This window comes from Ursus americanus, chromosome 12 (genome assembly GCF_024610735.1).
Source record: "Ursus americanus isolate L20-20 chromosome 12, mUrsAme1.1.p, whole genome shotgun sequence".
In the NCBI taxonomy this organism is placed as follows: Eukaryota; Metazoa; Chordata; class Mammalia; order Carnivora; family Ursidae; genus Ursus; species Ursus americanus.
This window is the reverse complement of record NC_142138.1, coordinates 62,199,805-62,218,559: the sequence shown is the minus strand read 5'-3', so window position 1 is coordinate 62,218,559 and position 18,755 is coordinate 62,199,805. Positions and strand designations below refer to the sequence as shown.

Genomic DNA, 18,755 nt, shown 5'->3' with positions numbered 1-18,755 from the left:
TATGGCAATATATAAACAAAAGTTAATTGTATAGAGAACATGTGGCCAAAAGATAAAGGCCTGTACCTGCTTTGGACATTGGACAAGAACTTTTCTGCTTCAGTGAAAGAATAGCATTTTATATGTTGCTACCAGATTTGGTGTTCTAACATAGCGTTAGGTAAGGGTGTGGACTCCTAGGCGGTTCAGGTTTAAATACAGATTCTGCCACCTAATTAACCTCCTGGTATTTTATTTTCATTGTCTTGAAGCTGGGGATAATGGTAACCTCTCAGTGGGTTGTTTCTGAGGATTAAATGAGTCAGTGCCTATAATGTGCTTAATACAGTATCCAGTATATGTAAGCACATATATAATAACACATGAATGTTATTATAGAAGAAATAAAATTTATTTGCTGCTGTTGGTATTTATGGTGATGTCTTATTCAAATGTTTCCTTTCTTCCCAGTGAGTTCTCTGGTGATGTTGATAGCTTGGAACTGGGGGACATGGTCGAGTACAGCTTGTCCAAAGGCAAAGGCAACAAAGTCAGTGCAGAAAAAGTGAACAAAACACACTCAGGTAATGAATTGTGATTTCTACTTAATTTCAGTCTATGCTTTTGGTACGAAATAAGGAGTAGGATGTGAGAGGGAGCAAAAACCCAATCATTCTAGATTAGTGGTCCCCCAGGTATGACCCAGCAGCAGCACCTGGCCACTTATTAGAAATAATAAGTTCTCTGACCCCACCCCAGACCTACTAAAGTCAGGATGGGCAGTCTGTTTTCACAAATCCTTTAGATAATTCTGATGTACACTTGAATTTCAGAACCAGTAGATAGTTTAGGTCCTTCGCTTTATGGTTATTTTCGATTTAATATTTTTTTCTTAAAAAATAACTCCAAGATGTAATATCCATAGGGATGGAAAGAGAGGCATTCCTCTAGGAGACTGTTTTGAATAATGGGAACTTAAGAAAACTGTTGTTATTTAGGACCTCTTTTAAAAAACCTGCAATTTTTGGCTTTCATCTCAGCTTCCCAAGTAACACTTTTTCTTGGTGAGACCTAGAGAAAGGACAGTCGTGAATGTTCATTTCAATTCAGTAAATATCTAAGTGCATGCTGTGTTTTAGGTACTAGGGATATAACAGACAAGAAATCAGACAAATCTCTGCCTTTGTTGAGTTTATTTTCTAGTTTGTATTCACAGGCTAACAAGATGAGTAAAATATTGTGTTTAGTATGTTTAGAAATAGAGTAATATATGTTATTAAGATTAAAATAAAGGTGGGGGGGCGCCTGGGTGGCTCAGTCAGTTAAGCCTCTGCCTTCAGCTCAGGTCATGATCCCAGAGTCCTGGGGTCTAGTCCCATATGGGACTCCCTGCCCTACAGGGATTCTGCTTCTCCCTCTGCCTCTTGTCTCATGAATTAAAAAAAAAAAAAAAGATTACAATAAAGGGAAGTGTGTAAGTGTTGGGGTTGCCATTAACTTTCTTTATTTTAATGGTAGTTTAGAAATATTTCAAGAATAGCAGACAAGCAGTCCAACCCTCTGTTAACATTTGTTGCAATGATTTTTGCTGCTTTTCCTCTGGAATAGAGTTAAAATTGTCGAGTAAGAGGTATGACATGCTCTGTTTTGTAGTGAATGGCATTACTGAGGAAGCTGATCCCACCATCTACTCTGGGAAAGTCATTCGCCCCTTGAGGAGTGTTGATCCAACACAGACTGAGTACCAAGGAATGATTGAGATTGTGGAGGAAGGTAAGAACATCCCCATCAAATTGTTTGAAATTTTTTACCTTCACATGACTATTTTGAACATTTTAAAATATATTGGTGTTTGTTGCAGTTGTTTTCAGATTCCTTAAAAACTGAAATTAAGGAAAAGTGACTCTTCCCCACCCCCATCTCTTCGCTTTTATTTTTATATCCTTTGGACATTAGATCAGCCTGGATTTGTGTTGTGAACAAATGACTGATAGGTGGGCAACTGAGTTATATTGAAATGGGCATCTAATGTGTGATAATCAGATACTCATATTGACTGTGTTTAGTACAACTTTATAGTATTCCTGTATTATTCTCTAGTTATTTACATCAGTATTAACAAATTTCCTAGTAGCATTCACTTTTATGAACATTTTTGCTTTCTGTAAAAGTACTGTGTTTATTCCTTAATAGCTAGGGTTCCATGTGGATCCTACTACTGGTCTCTGGGCCAAAGCACTCTATATTTTTCATTTTCTGCTTTTTTCTCCCCATCTTCAATAATTCCGAGTTCTGATGCCACCCTTTACCCCCAGCAATTAGCAGCAAAAAGATAACTTCGGGAGTGCCTGGTTGGCTCAGGTCGTGAGATTGAGCCGTGCGTTGGGCTCCACTCTGTGTAGTCTGCTTGAGCTGCTCTCCCTCTGCCTGTCCCGCTCATGTGTGTGCACTCTCTCAAATAAATAAATCCTAAACAAAAAAACCTACTTTTTGCATAAAATAAATTTGCAATAGGAATGGTAGTAGGAACCACTGGATTAGTATAGCTAAATTACCATAATGATGGGGTTGATGAGAGGGTTTATGATAGGTTGGCTCACAAAGAGAATAAATCTTGTGTCATGTAGGAGTCAAAGAGCATGAAGTGGGGAAGAACAGGTCATTTGAGAGAAAGAAATGAACCTCGATAACATGTTCCTTTTACCACATGAGGTCCTTAAGAGTTTGTTTTACATAGAAACCCAGTACACTCCATCCCCCCCCAACTGCCATCCCAACACCCTTCCAAATAGAAGTACTTTTTATAGCAAATCAGTCTTTTATTTTAATCACTCCTTTTGTTAATTCAGATTTAATTCATATTAATTTAAAATAAACTTACTTTGTTCTGCTTTCCCACCTTTACCAACAATAGTGGTTAAACACAGACACTGTTTTTTAAAAAAATCACTCAGTACAAATCTGGCCTTTTGCAAATCAGTATTTTAAACCAATACCATGATTACACCATACTCCTGAAAGGGCTCTGGGGACTAGGCAACTAACTGGATCATACTGAATTGCCCTTCTTCCTCCTCTGTAACATGATGCTTCTTTTGTATTCCCAATCCCCAGTCCACTTATTCTTCAACAGTCCAAAGCAAGAATTTTATGGAAAAGGAAACTTGCCTGGAATCTATAAACCTAGAGGTTTTTGAGACTAGACAGATCACATTTTCCCAGTTGGTGAGAACAGCTCTTTTAATCAGGAATATAGCAACTCTGTATAAGACCATGGACTTTGAAGTAGGGCAGGCCTAGATGTGAACACCCAACTCTTCCCCTTCCTAGCTTTATATTCTTAGACAAATTACTTAAATCTCTCCTACCTCAGTTTCTTCATCTTTAAAATAAGGATATAACGTGAATGTAATAATCTGGGAAGATTAAATATGAATCTATAAGTGTTTAATAAATGGTAGTATTAACACAACTACATCAGACCAGCTGTTTCTATATCTCTAATCCTTGTGGCATGACTTTATCTGTTGTAAGTGTATCTTAAAGTTGTGGTTCCTATATGTTTGAAAAGAAAACCTTCACTTACCCACACTGTAATCATCAAGAGAATTATTAAAAGCATTTCCATTTCTGAAGCTTCCCTTTCCACCTGATGGTGTTCTCCTTTTCATTTTTGTTGATTCAGTGGCTTCACCATCCAGGTGAACTGATAAGCAGCTGAACCTTTGGCACGGTTTTTATTCCTAGCCTGCACTGACCTCCAGCCAACTTTTTAAATTCACTCTCTTAATTTTTATTTATTTATTTGTTTGTTTATTTTTAAGTAGGCTCCACATCCCACATGGACCCAGTGCAGGGCTTGAACTCATGACCCTGAGATACAGACCTGAGCTGAGATCAAGAGTCAGATGCTTAACTGACTGAGCCACCTGGGCGCCCCTGCCAATTTTTTTACTCTAGAGAAGAGCTCTGCAAAAATATGGTAGCTTGTTTCTATAAAGTTAGTCTTCTTGAAACAGCCATAGCCATTCGTTTATATATTCTCTTTAGTTGCTTTCTATAGCAGCAAAGTTGAGTAGTTTTGACTAAAACAGGATGACCTACAAGCCTAAAATGTTTACTGTTTTTTTAAAGAAAAAGTATGCTGAGATCTGAACTGGGAGAAAACTACCTGTTGGTTTGAGGGAGTCACAGTCAGAACAAACAAAAGGGGTAGAATGCCAAAGAAACTTATCCACATTGTTTTTGTCTGTGCCTGACTTGTTTAATGCCCAGTTAGGTGTGGGTCAGAAATATTTTTGACTGGTTGGCTCATATTGTGAACTGGGGAAGCAGATAATCCAGTGGATCACGTTAGCAACCCATTCTGCTTAAAATGCCCAAATATTTAGATAATGAGGTTGTGAGTGATAGTGTTTTTAATTTCGTTAAGTGTGGTTTAAAACTGTTTATTAGGGGTACCTGGCTAGCTCAGTCTGAAGAGCATGTAACTCTTGATCTCAGGGTCGTGAATTCGAGCCCCACTTTGGGGGTAGAGATTACTAAAAAAAATAAACTTTAAAATTGTTCATTAGCTAGTGAAATACTACAAGTTCTCACTTGTTTTCATGATAGTATTTCATTGAAACTTTATGGTAGAATTTCTCAGGTATAAAAATCTTTTTAGGAACCTAATACATTTTTAGCAATTTACTTATAAATTTATTAGTAACATCAGCATAGGACTGTTGTGAAATACTAGTTTTTAGACTTTGTACCTGTTTCTCTTTACAGGGGATATGAAAGGTGAGGTCTATCCATTTGGCATAGTTGGGATGGCCAACAAAGGGGATTGCCTGCAGAAAGGGGAGAGTGTCAAGTTCCAATTGTGTGTCTTGGGCCAAAATGCACAGACTATGGCCTACAACATCACACCCCTGCGTAGGGCCACAGTGGAGTGTGTGAAGGATCAGGTAAGTGGTACATCTCTGGATCTGAACTTGATCCTTTTATGAGTTGGTAAACAAGTGTTAACCAAAACCTTGGAATTTTTTCAGCCAAGGGAGAACCGTCAATATTCACTTGGTTTTTATTTCTACTCCACCCCTTTTTCAATGGTTTGAGGTAGCTTGTAAAAATATGAAGAAAATCACCTGAAGAAAATGGTGATATGAGCAAAAAGAAAGTTAAGAGTATTATTGATAATTAACATTACATGACAGGGAAAATAAGTTTGGAGTGAGATTTTTCAGACTAGAAGGGTTTAAGATTTTGTATACTTTAGCTCAGAGCTTCTTTTGCAGACCACACAAAGAAAGCAGGCATGTGTAGAAGTGTTCATAAAATACATTAGGGCAAACAAAACTATTCCTTATATTGAGATCTCAGTATGATTTTTTGCTTAATTCAAAAACTCCATATTCTATATGAAGACACAAGGCAAGCTTTGTTTCAGTCAGGCTATGATGGATTGAATGGCAATGATTTCAAAGGTAGATTTCTTCCCTGACAAGGTTTTCAGACCCATATGCTTTCACGTTCTAGCACAGGCAGCTAAAGTGGAGCATGAGCATTAATACCATGTTTTAGAAATCCACTTCTAGTTAGGCTCGTGCATTGTGCTTCATTCAGAGTGAGGCACTTTTACCCCTTGTAATGTTCTTTTTCTTTCTTTCTTTTTTTCTTCCCTCTTCCCCCAGTTTGGCTTCATTAACTATGAAGTAGGAGATAGCAAGAAGCTCTTTTTCCATGTGAAAGAAGTTCAGGATGGCATTGAGCTACAGGCTGGAGATGAGGTGGAATTCTCAGTGATTCTTAATCAGCGCACTGGCAAGTGCAGTGCTTGTAATGTTTGGCGAGTCTGGTGAGTTTGTTGCTGGGCTGGTAAACTCCCTGGACTGTCTTTAAACTTCCATAAACTCTCTTCACTTTTCATCACTGCTTTTTTTTTTTTTTTTTTTTTAATCCTGCCACTTTCTGGTTATTTCTTGATCTTTCCTGTATCTTTTTTTTTTTTTAATCTCTAGTCTTCATTGTCTAAATTGTATAGTCTTATAAATCTGGCCCAATGAAACATTAACTGAGTACATTCTGTGTATTAGAACTTAAATATAATAAGATTATGTAGTCCTTGTTCTTAAAGGATTCTGTTTAGCTTTTTCTTCCGTGAAGCCATTTATATGCTGCTTAAAATTCTAACTTTATAGTTTAGCAGTACTGTCTCTGCTTTTTTAAATGTTTTAAATTTGTAACGTTACCATGAGAGGAGCTGGGAGTCTCTTGAAAATATTTCTTCATACTTAACTTTCCTAAGGTTTTTCACATCCACTACCTCATTTAAGTGTCTGTGGAACTGGTTTTTCTAGTTGCAGACCAGTCCGGGGATGACCCTCACCCAAATGATTTTCCAGTTCCTCCATAATAATAAACCGTGAGTTGGGAATAAAAACATAAACTCGTCTGTCCTGTCTTGCTAGCTAGCTGGCTAGATGAGGCAAGAGTCCCCTCATTAAAACTGAGTCATTTGGATAGTTAGATAGAAAACGTACTCCTCTGCAAGTACTTGCTTTCTTCCCACCAAGAGTTGTTTCTTCTCACCTCTTGACTTCATTACAGCGAGGGCCCCAAGGCTGTTGCGGCTCCACGACCTGATAGGTTGGTCAATCGCTTGAAGAACATCACCCTGGATGATGCCAGTGCTCCTCGCCTAATGGTTCTTCGTCAGCCAAGGGGACCAGATAACTCAATGGTATGAGGACATACAAGGTTTTGGGGTGGGTAGGGGCAGCTGACAGACCAATATGCTATTTCAGCATAGCTCAGAGCTTAATGAAGCAGGGAACTTCAGTATTCAGTATGCTTATAACTCATTAAAACTCCCTACACATTGGTTTAGTCCCTAACAATAATGGCTGCTCACAGTAAGAAGCACATTTCTTGGTCTTCCTGATCTTTTGAACAGATTTTAGGTAATAGTTCAGGAGGGCTTACTGTGGATTTCCTCCTTTGGGAAAGAAATGGTGGTGGTTACGATGATTAAAAAGAAATGCTTTTATAGTAATTAACTGCAATTTTACTTCTTCACAGGGATTTGGTGCAGAAAGAAAGATCCGTCAAGCTGGTGTCATTGACTAACCACATCCACGAGCACATCATTAATCCACTATGATCAAGTTGGGGGGATTCTGGTGAAGGGTTCTGAATATCTCCCTCTTCATCCCTCCCCAAATCTGGAATACTTATTCTATTGAGCTATTACACCAGTTTTAACACCTTCCTCGTGTTATGTTTAAAAAAATAAATAAATTTAAGAAAACCATTTTAAAATTATGCACAGTTGCAGCCTGGAAAACTTAAGGTGGCGCCTTATAGTATCAATTTTAGGAGCTTTATTTGGTGCATTTAACGCAACTGGTAATTGCAAAATCCACTTCGCCTGTGTAAGTGAAAAATATAGACTGTTATCTTGTTGGCCCTATGAAATTCTGCACTTGGTATTTAGCGTATACTCTACCTTCATTACTATCTGGTAAGATGTTCTGCCTTAGCACTCAGTTGCGTTCTTTTCCTTTTCTTTCCTGTTCATTATGCTTTAATCCTGAGGACCATATGAAGGTAGAATATATTAAAAATTACAAAAATTATAAAAATTTGTATAGGCAAACCATTTCCTTAAGTTGATGGCCAAATGTTAAAATGTTATTTTTCATATCATTTATAATCTTGTCACAGTCCACTTAACGAAGTTTGGTTAGATTTCAGTGAAAATTATCTTCCAGAATAGTTTCTTTTTTCCTGGGATTGGGGAGGGGGGTAATTTTACTACAATTAGTATGTATGGTGCAGAATTTCATGCAAATGAGGTGTGCCAGCAGTGTGGTAATTTAATCGTATTTAAACAAAAACAAAACAAAAAAAAAGACGAATGCACAAACTTGCTGCTGCTTAGATCACTGCAGCTTCTAGGACCCGGTTTCTTTTACTGATTTAAAAACAAAACAAAAAAAATAAAAAAGTTGTGCCTGAAATGAATCTTGTTTTTTTTATAAGTAGCCGCCTGGTTCCTGTGCCCTGTGAAATACAGGCACTTGATCCTTGGTGTAGCTTCTGTTCGACTTTATATCACGGGAACGGATTGGTCTGATTTCTTGGCCCTCATCTTGAATTGGCCACATCCAGGGTCCCTGGCCAGTGGACTGAAGGCTTTGTCTAAGATGACAAGGGCAGCTCAGGGGATGTGGGGGAGGGCGCTTTTATCTTCCCCGTTGTCGTTTGAGGTTTTGAACTTCTCTGGGTAAAGAGGCCGTTTATCTTTGTAAACACGAAACATTTTTGCTTTCTCCAGTTTTCTGTTAATGGCGAAAGAATGGAAGCGAATAAAGTTTTACTGATTTTTGAGACTCTAGCACCTAGCGCTTTCATTTTTGAAACGTCCTGTGTGGGAGGGGCGGGTCTGGGTGCGGCCCGCCGCGTGACTCCTGGGTCGGGGGCCCACGTGGCCGGGGCGGGGACTCGGGCGCCCGGGGCGCCGACTGATTACGTAGCGGGCGGGGCCGGAAGTGCCGCTCCCTAGTGGGGGCTGTTCATGGCGGTTCCGGGGTCTCCAACATTTTTCCCTGTTGTGGTCCTAAATCCGTCGGAAGCGGAGGCAGCGAAGCTTGAGGTAAGGCTCTGCGATGTGTAGCGTTCGTCTTGGGAGCATACAGGCGCCTCCTTGTTGCCAGGAATCGAACGGAGTCTGCAGGCTGGAGACAAAGGCCCTTGGGCGGGGGTCCTTCGTTTTGAGCCCTACGGGGGAGATCTCTGGAGACTGGCGGGGGTGTAAGACGAGGGGACGGCCCGGAGTCTGCCCCACCGGAGCTGAGAAGACTTGCGGGAGGAGTAGGAAGAGGGGTTTCCTTTACCTTAGGCTGAGGGCGGGGCCCACGGGTTGTTGAAAAATAGAGCTGGGTGGGGGTAGCTAGGCGACTAACCAGAATTCTGAGGTCTGAAGTAGTAACCTGCGAATGTTTTTGCGCTCCTGAAGCACTTTGAGAACCAAGTGGAGGGTCACGTGTGTGGAACCGATACCTTTCAAACTCAGGCTTTAGTTACTATTGATTACAGAAGGCTTCGAAGTACTGTAGTTGTGGCTCGCCCTTTAAACCTAATTGCTGCTTTCCCACAGGTTCTTGCTGGTGTGAAATGACTGAGTACAAACTGGTGGTGGTTGGAGCAGGTGGTGTCGGGAAAAGCGCACTGACAATCCAGCTAATCCAGAACCACTTTGTAGATGAATATGATCCCACCATAGAGGTGAGGCCCAGTGGTAGCGCACTGATCCTACCTCTGGCGTTTGGTTCACCCTTGCACCCATCCATTAGCTGTTCTTTAGCTAAAGGAATAGTCAAGAGAGAAAGTAAAAGTTACTTGGGGTACTGAGTTGAGTAATACAATAACGAAGCTTTCCATGTTTGTGGAGAAGAGTTAATTTTTATTAGCTGCTAAAGATTTTCTAAAAAATCGACAATTTAATAGTTCAGTGAACTTTTGCAAATTCATTGTTGAACTCACATGACAGCTCTGTTAAACACAGGTCATACGAAGAGTGATTGAATAATAGGATGGAGATAAAGGATTCAAAGATCTGGACTTCTTCAGTTTTAATTAGCTGGCCGAAGCCGCTGAGACTGGGCTGGAGTAGAAAGAATATGAGATTTTGAGTCACTGCCTGAATTTCTTTCGGTCCCTGTTTGCAGTTTATATAGTTATGTTATATTGAGCAAATCACTTAAACTCTCTGAGCCTCATTTTCCTCATCTATTAAATTACCATAAACATTCCCTGCCTGTCACACACACAGATGTTGAGAAAAATCAGTGTAAGTTTTTTGTGTTGAGTTCATGTTATAGATTGGCTTGAATAATGGCATCTAAGGTCCTTTAAATAAAAGGTTTTGTTTATTCAGCTTAAAAATGTGTGGCTAGAGATTTTATTTTAATCCACACCCTGGTCTTCCTACCCCCAGCCTCTGAGCGTTTAATGGAAGCTAACTAACATAGCCATTATTAAAAATTAGTCATTAGTCCTTGCAGAAATTTCTTTTTAAGCCTAACAGCTTTAGTGTTAATAGTTAGAACCTCTTAATATTTTTCTGAGTTTTATTTATTGAAGGGTAATGTACATACAGTAAAATAACACAAATGGTATATTTACAGCCCAGTGACTTAAAAATTCGTGTATACTTACGTAACCACCACTCAGAAACACAGACCATTTCCAGTGCCCCAGAGAGTTCTCCCAAGCCACTTTCCAGTCAATAAACCCCCACCGTGCGGGGAAATAACCACTTCTCTGACTTCTGTTACTGTAAATTAGTTTAACTAAAACCTATCTTTATAATTTTAATTGTGTTCATTGTCTCGGAACATTCATGCACTTAACCATATTTCATGTTTCAAGCAAGTTTTGGCAGTGGGAATTCTATGTTAATTTGAAAGTATATTACAGTCCCACAGTGAAGTTGAGTTACAGAGGCACTGATCAATGAACTAGGAAACCAGGTTGCATTCTGTTTCTGAGCCAGATCTTTACCAAGTGTGATGGGTTATTTTCTTTGAACTGAATTCCCAAAAGTATTAAAATACAAGTAAAATTTTTGCCTTAGAGCCAAATTGAAAACTTTTAAAATATAAATACATGTGATCTATGCATGTTTTTCCTCCCGAGGAATTATAACTGTATACCGTGTTTGGAACATGTAGGAATTTGATTCAGGAATATTTCCCAAAGGTAAAAATTCACCAGGCTTGGAAAAATATTTTTTTGTTATAGTCTTGTCTGAAATAAAAAGTATTTGTGTATTTAGTCATAAACACAGATGACACTGTGTCCAGGGCCAGGTATAATTGGTGGAGGTACGTTTACAACTTTAAATGTACAATAAGTGAGAAAAGTCCAGTTCATATCTCAGTAAAATACACTGTGAAACCTAATCTCTAGTCTTAACTGCAATAGAGCTGTCTTTTGAATTACCACATTTTTTCCATCTTTTCCAGGAACAGAGTGACCACATTTTCCTTTCTGCAGGCATATAGGATTTGGGGCTTTTTTTCCTAGGGTGACATTAAGTACTTTCTGTTTGTGATTATATATGAGGAGTTTGAGGGACAAACCAGAGAGATGGAAATAAACTTAGGTAGGAGCTTATCTAACCTTGGCAATAGTATTGCATTCCCTATGGTTTCTAATAAAAATGAAATCTTCCTCTCTCCCTGCCGTCCCCCACCCTCCACACCCTCAGGATTCTTACCGAAAACAGGTGGTTATAGACGGTGAAACCTGTCTGTTGGACATACTGGATACAGCTGGTCAAGAGGAGTACAGTGCCATGAGAGACCAATACATGAGGACAGGCGAAGGTTTCCTCTGTGTATTTGCCATCAATAATAGCAAATCATTTGCAGATATTAACCTCTACAGGTACTAGGAACATTATTTTTTCTGAAAGGTTGATCTGTAAGTGTATTCTGAAGCTTTGTGGGAGGGATGAGGTTACCACACTAGGGAAGATAGTGTTTTTAATTATGAGAAGAGTTGGTTTCAGGTTGTTTACCATTGAGGTTCTGGGGTTATAACTGAAAGTTAATATTGGAGTTTATTTTATATAATACACCATGGCTAGAAAGTGTGCTAATACTCAAATGAAGCTTGCTAATGGGATGATTCAGAACCAGAGGTGGTGGTGTGAGAGATCACACAGGAATTTCAGAGAGGAAAACATGTCTGAGAACGAGTTGTCAGTAAGTCATAGAAGAGAGATGATGATAGGAAGAAACGAATGGGGAGTAGATAAAGAGGAAGGATGGTCTTTCTCAACAGACCCATAAAGTTTCAAAGCTCAATCAGACCATAAAAAATTCTAGTACAACATCCTTGTTTTACGGAATCAAAAGTAGAGTTGCAGGAAGTGGTTTGTTAGGTTTTTGGAGTCATGGTTGTTATTAGCATAGCCAGGACCAAACACCCAGGACTCCTTTTTCTTAGCTCCATGTTCTTTGAGCAGAGTAATACAATGGGTTGAAACTTGGCTCCATCATCTATTACCCATGGGCCTTTGGGGCAAACTACCAAATGTCTGTGCCTCAGTTTCCTTATCAATAATATGGAGAGAATAGTACCTACCAAGAGTTGTTTTGAAAATTAAACAAGTTAATAAACATGTTAATCACCAAAAAGTGCCTAGCACACAGTCAGTGCTATGCAAGGGTTCTTCCTACAGCCTGCAACCCTGACTTGTGCTCCATCCGTAGGATGATGTCTGCTCCCAGAAACAAGCTAGTCCAAAACTGACTTCAGTTGGGTTTTTTCCCACCTACTCCTGCTCTGCTTTGCATCTGCTCTCTGGAAATAATAGCAATATGTAATAAAATGTCCAACACTTGTCAAGCCTCTAATATTTGTTGAATTTCTAGAAATCGTTTTTCCTCTTAGGCTGTTTTGTCTTATATTACGCTTTAAAGTAGGCCACTGCCGTTACAGCAAAGGTCAGTTCTGCAGATAGCCAGGGTGATGCCGGTTCGGCACATGACTTCGTGTGTAATCCAGGGCCAGGGTCGGGCGTGGTATTGTGCCATATGATGGCCACAAACTTATGTGATTATTTCAGTTAATTAAATAAAATTAAAAAATTTTATTTCCTTGACCACGTAGCAACTGACTTCCCAAGTGTCCAACAGCTGCATATGACCAGTGGATATAGTTGGACAGCGCAGATAGAGAACCTTTCCATCATCATGAAAAGTTCTATTGGACAGTATTGGTCAAGAGAATCTAGAGCAATTGTTTCCAAACTGCTGTGTGCTATGTCTTCTATGTCATTGAAGGGAGTGCTGTAAGTTGGGAGTTCCAGATCCTTCAGCCCCCCTTTAGTAAGAGCAGTTCTGGTGTTTTCTGTTTTGTATCTTGGACTTCCAGCTATAATACTGTTTGAAGAAAATGTCTGAACACCACCCCCCTAGAGAAGTAGATGGACTATCTTTCATTAAATACTGTCACTTTCAAGAAAACCTCAAAAAGTTATTTTGAGGCAGCAAGCTTTACTTTTTATACTTCAGATCTTAATCCAGAGTGTGATTTCAAGTTGCCAATTAAATCCGGAGCCAAGCTCTTTGGAGAATCAAGAAGCCTAATAAGTGTGTGTGTCAAATGGTAGAATAGAATTGCCATCCATTTCCCCCATGTTTGGCTTCCCTATGGCTGCTGCATCAGGTCTAAACCAGTCTACCTAGTATGCATGGTCTTTTATAATTAGTGGGGGCTTTTCCGTACTAGAAGCTAATAGGGCTAGATAAAATTCATTAGACCCTTTTTTGTTGTAGCTGCTCATTCCTCCCGAAAAACGTACTCTTAGGTTATGATAACATACTCCTTTTTTTTTTCTCCTTTTTTTTTTTTAAGGGAACAGATTAAGCGAGTCAAAGATTCAGATGACGTACCTATGGTGCTAGTAGGAAATAAGTGTGATTTGCCAACAAGGACAGTGGACACAAAACAAGCCCACGAACTGGCCAAGAGTTATGGGATTCCATTCATTGAAACCTCAGCCAAGACCAGACAGGTATAACGGAGCTTTGAGCATCTGGCAAGAGTTTGTTTAATGCAGAAAAGTTTGACTGCTAGAGATGGGAGCTGCATTTTTTGTTGTTATGGATTTTCTTATGGAGTTTTGATATTCTATTTTTTGAATCTTTGGTTTAACCCAAAATGAATTGATGAATATTCTGGCGTGGGACTTGACTTCCACCTTAACATGTTAATATTACTAAATACTACTAAAATGAGGACCCTTGATTAAAGATAAGTACAAACATTAACCTTTCTCCATCAACATCAGCCAGTGTTCAGGGCTTTTGCTCTCCTGAATGGATCTTTAGATCTGGTAGTTCTATATGTCCCACGTTACCCGTTTTTCTGTGCTTGAATGTTATTTTTGCAAAATATGCCATTTGTATATCAGCCTGTTGATGTGATTCAGTGAGAATGCTAAGTTTGGTGTTCTCTTCCTAAATCACCCTCTTTCATCAGCTAATTGGAATTTTAATTCCACTAAAGAAGTACAAATAAGAGAGCTTACGACCTGGATTGTGTCTATTAAGCCATCCTTATCATGTTCTTTTATAGGGTGTTGAAGATGCCTTTTACACACTGGTAAGAGAAATACGTCAGTACCGAATGAAGAAACTCAACAGCAGTGATGATGGGACTCAAGGTTGTATGGGGTTACCATGTGTGGTGATGTAACAAGGTGAGCATGTGGTCTCCTGACATAACTATAATTTTTATTATTTAGCATCGGGCAGTTTGGAGGAGATTGCTGTTATTTTTTCTGTATTGCTATTTAACCTAGAGTTTTTGCTCACTTATGGTTGTAAAATATTTTCCTTATGGCCCCCTTTCTGAGACTACTGAAATCTAAACTGTTTTTAAAGTATTAAAGTAGACTACACCTGAGGGGCTCAGTTGATTAAGCATCTGCCTTTGGCTCAGGTCATGATCCCCGGGTCTTGGAATTGAGTCCTGCATCGGGCTCCCTGCTCAGTGGGGAGTCTGCTTCTCCCTCTGCTTGTGCGTGCTCTCTCCCTCTTTCTCTCTCCCTGACAAATAAATAAATAAAATCTTAAAAAAAAAAATAAAGCATTTAAGTATTTTATAGACAGTATTACACTTTCAATAATATTAGAAACTAGAAGGCATTATTATGAAAAGTACGCATACCATACCATATTCTTGGCTCTGATGAGGAGTTTGAAGAATCACTACATCAAAACTCGATTATAATAACATGGTGTGTGTTCTTTTCTTATAGATACGTTTAAAGTTCTAGCATCAGAAAAGAGCCACTGTCAAGGTAGGACAAGTTTGGAAATGAATATGTTATCGTTCGTGTTGATTTCTTAACCTTGTTTTTCTTACATTCTCTATATGCCACTTACACAGATTCTGTCTTTATTTTAGCTGCACTGACACCCTGGTCCTGACTTCCCTGGAGGAGAAGTATTCCTTTTGCTATCTTCCGTCTCACAGAGAAGCTCCTGCTACTTCCCCAGCTCTTAGTAGATCAGTACAATATTCTCTATTCGAGAAGTTCTCTGAATAACTACCTCCTCACTTGGTTGTCTGGCCAGAGAAATGAACCTCTTGTTACTCCCCACCGTTTTTCCACCCTGCGTTCTCCCCCAGCACACACAAACAAACCTCCGCCATCCCAGGTTTTTCATCTGAAAAGTAATTCATGCTCTGAAACAGAGAACCAAACTATAGACATGAAATTCTGTAGGAAACAATGTCTTGAGCTCTAAAGTAGCAACTGCTGGTGATTTTTTTTTCCTTTTTACTGTTGAACTTGGAACTGTGTTGGTTTTTGGAGAAATGTCATAAATTACTGTTTTGCTGAGAATATAGTTAAGTTGCCATTTGGTTTGTTTGTAATGTCATTGGCTATATTCTGCAAATTGGCATCTGCTCTGCATTCATAAATACCCAAGTGAATACTGACCTTTGAGTCTATCCTAGTATTCTCGACTTTCACATAATTAAATCTAACTCTTGCAGCAAAGTGCCTTTTTCTAAGGAGTGGTTTGTAGACTTGCTTTATAATATTTCAGTGGAATAGATGTCTCAAAAATCATTATACATGGAAATGAATGTCTGAGATACATCCATGACCTTGTCTACCTTTGAGGGAAAGACATCCTGATGTGATAGCAGATGCCATTTCTTACATGTATGAAGTTGGATTTCTGGAGACTTGATTTGGGTCTCTTCCAAGAGAAAGGTGAAACTGGAAACAATTATGAATAATTTCACTTAATTTTTACCTAATTTGTACTTTTTGGGGGGGTAGGGCAGGGGGTAGGTTACCACTTACAAAATGTATGCAATTTGTTTCTTCTAGCTTACTGATAATGAACTTCCATTCATATTTAAATTTAGGTCATAGCTGAAAGCTCTACGTTTGCAGGTGTTCGAAATTGTAACAGTTTAATAGCGATGATTAATGATTTTCAAGCCTCGGATGTATTAACAGACACGTTCTCACTGCGTATCATGGTATTTTAATGATGTATATAATTGCCCTCATTCGCCTTCTTACCCCACCCTCTCCCTCACCCCACCACAATGGCGGCTTGGTTATTTCAGTTGAGTAAAGCATGGTGCTGACAGACCAGGGTCACAGTTTTAAAACTTGAGCAAGCCAGTTAGCATCACAGAAAGGAATTCTTCCACGTTTGCTCATGGTACCAGGAACCCCAGCTAGTAGTTTTGCCAGAAGCATACTGTTAGTCCTGCCAGGAAGGACGAGGTCAGTTAGCACAAACCCTTCACCATGACTGGAAAAACTGCCATCTTGAGGAGGGTCAGCCTAGAGGTTTTTATAAATAGTGTTTAGACTTCTTTTTAGCCATGTGGAAACTCTGAATTAAACCCAATATTATTTTCATTATTTTGAGAATGAGGATGCCTCTGCTCAAAATGTTTTAAATTTTCTGTGATGATAGTGTTCTTTGATGGGTGCAAAATAGGATGTTGATGAATTAGTCTGTGCATACCAGATAATAAGCTGATGAGTTTGTTCAGAACAAGAAGTCGCCTTTCTATTGAAACTGCTGTTGAAGAAGGGAATGGAAAATAGAATGAATTGTTAGTTATGAGGATTTTGGAGGTAGAGCTTTTCCATTTGCAGATAATTTCCTGGTAATTCTCATGAAAATTAGATTTGGATAACTTTTGATAAAAGATTAGTTCCAAAATGGCCACTTTCTGTTCTGGTCTTTTGATGTGTAAATCCTTCCTGAGGTCCTCCATCTTCTAAAATGAATTTTCCTTTAAACTCCACATTGCCTTGAAATGAATTCCGAAGAGGGGAAGAAACATCGATTGTGCCCAGAGTGGAATATACCCAGAAGAGTTGTGTTCCTTTGCGTTAATTTTGAGAACTTTCGTATACTGTCAACACCTGTCAACAGAAACCCTGTTGCCGTGTCTCTGCTCCTTGTGGGACTGGCTTGTCACCTCTGTGCTTGTCATTGTCTTCCACCTCTTCCTCCTCCTCCTCTGTGCTGTGTGACTGACAGTAGGACTCTTCTTCTTTTAATCAAATTTAGGGAAAAAGATACTCCTTTTAGCCCTTAAATGGATGTACCTTATAGTTTTTTCAAGTATGTTCTAAGCACAGACGTATTTAAATGGGGCCAAAATTCAGACTTCAAAATGTTCTTTTAATAGTTTCTTAAGAAGTTACATGTAGGTGTGAATTTTGGCACAATAGAGTGACAAACTTAAGAGTTAAATGCTGAATAACTTCAGTCGGTGTGAAATAAAGTGTGGTTTTTAGAATATGTTTGTGATTGCTGAAAACAGTTCTAGTTTACCTCAAAATCTGAAAAGTCTCTTTCCCCAAGTTAAGTGCCTGGCCAGCTGTTATGAATTACATACTACTTTATGTGTGTTTGTGTTTTAAAGGTTGCACCTTCAAGAGTGTGAAAATGTTCTGTCTACAGGCCGCCATGCCTAATCTGTAGATGAAACTGTTCAGTGCTGTATTTGCTCCAGCAGCATACTCTAGAATGTTACTTGGTAATATAATATCGTACTTATTACAGTTTTCACATTAGTGTAATAGGTAAAATTATTCTCCGTATGTATTTTAGTTGGCCCATGTTTAGTCTTTCATCATCCTTTAAACTGCTGTGAATTTTTTGTCTTGACTTGAAAGCAAGGATAGAGAAACACTTTAAAGACATATTTTGGTTTTTTCCCATTCCAGAATTTGTGAGCATAATCCTATTTTGCTTTACATTTACAGTCATGAATTCTCAAGCTGGCAGCTACAACCAAGAACCAAAAAATGGTGCACTCTGCTTCTTGTAATTCATCTCTGCTAGTAAGTTACAAGAAGTGAGGATAATTAATTAGGGAAGTTATTTTATTTAGGTGGTTTCTGTAAGCAAGGGACTATAATTCTTGTACATTATTTTTCATCTTTGCTGTTTCTTTAAGCAGTCTAATGTGCCACAAAATTATTTTTAAGGTGTTTCCTGTAAGAATTGTTTTAAAAGTGTTCTCATTATCAGAGTAGTTGTAGATATGTTTCAGAATATAACTGGTGATTCTTAAAGGCCCACGAACTGACCGAAGAAGCAATTGTATGAATTCTACTCTGGAGGGAAGGGAGGATCTCAATGGAAATTGTATGACTTTTATATTTCTGTGCCATCGAATATAGGTAAAAATACCAATTGTGCAATTCTGCTGTTTAAATAGGAACTATTGGCCTCCTTGGCCCTAAATAAAAAGGGCTGATATTTTAAGTTGACTATTTTATTGTAAATTAATCCATCCTGATTTTTTAAAATTTGGTTGAATGTTTTTCTTGTTAAATGTTTAAAAAATAAAAACTGGAAGTTCTTTGCTTAGTCATAACTCTTTTTTCCAGCGAAGTGGCTTTATTGTAAGTTAATACCAATTTTAGACTTTTGGATGTGACATTTGGACAGTGTTTCAAAGATCCAAGTTCCTTATTTTATCCCAATACAAAATGTGTCAAAGCCTTCTTTTAAACTGTTACCGTGGGGGTGATTCATAGCCATGATCCATAGCTACATGTCAAATTCTAACATATTAATATGAAGTACTCGAAACTATCTTTGGAAATCTTTTGTCCTCTTTTTGCATTACTGCACAGTCTGCCAATCTCAGTATCATTAGAAGAACATCAGTGTAGGAGCCAAAGAACATGGGTTCCAACTATAATTTTA

General features: G+C 38.7%; 2 protein-coding genes across 5 annotated transcripts in view; both read left to right on the top strand.

Annotated features, from left to right (window-relative positions):
* The window catches only part of CSDE1 (cold shock domain containing E1), a 37,635-nt gene extending 29,273 nt beyond the window's left edge, over positions 1-8,362 (top strand). For all 4 annotated transcript variants that reach the window (XM_045801443.2, XM_045801441.2, XM_045801442.2 and 1 more), the window contains 6 exons: positions 451-563; positions 1,633-1,752; positions 4,753-4,931; positions 5,658-5,821; positions 6,574-6,706; positions 7,045-8,362. In XM_045801443.2, coding sequence (XP_045657399.1) covers positions 451-563; positions 1,633-1,752; positions 4,753-4,931; positions 5,658-5,821; positions 6,574-6,706; positions 7,045-7,092 — 757 coding nt within the window. In that variant the 3' untranslated portion in view covers positions 7,093-8,362. The remainder of the gene's footprint in view (positions 1-450; positions 564-1,632; positions 1,753-4,752; positions 4,932-5,657; positions 5,822-6,573; positions 6,707-7,044) is intronic.
* A 112-nt stretch (positions 8,363-8,474) lies between these two features.
* NRAS (NRAS proto-oncogene, GTPase) lies at positions 8,475-18,413 on the top strand. Its single transcript, XM_045801444.2, has 7 exons — positions 8,475-8,620; positions 9,125-9,252; positions 11,240-11,418; positions 13,396-13,555; positions 14,119-14,242; positions 14,804-14,845; positions 14,953-18,413. The coding sequence occupies exons 2-5, from the start codon at positions 9,142-9,144 to the stop codon at positions 14,236-14,238; spliced, it is 570 nt and encodes a 189-aa protein (XP_045657400.1). The 5' UTR covers positions 8,475-8,620; positions 9,125-9,141; the 3' UTR covers positions 14,239-14,242; positions 14,804-14,845; positions 14,953-18,413.
* Positions 18,414-18,755: the final 342 nt, after the last annotated feature.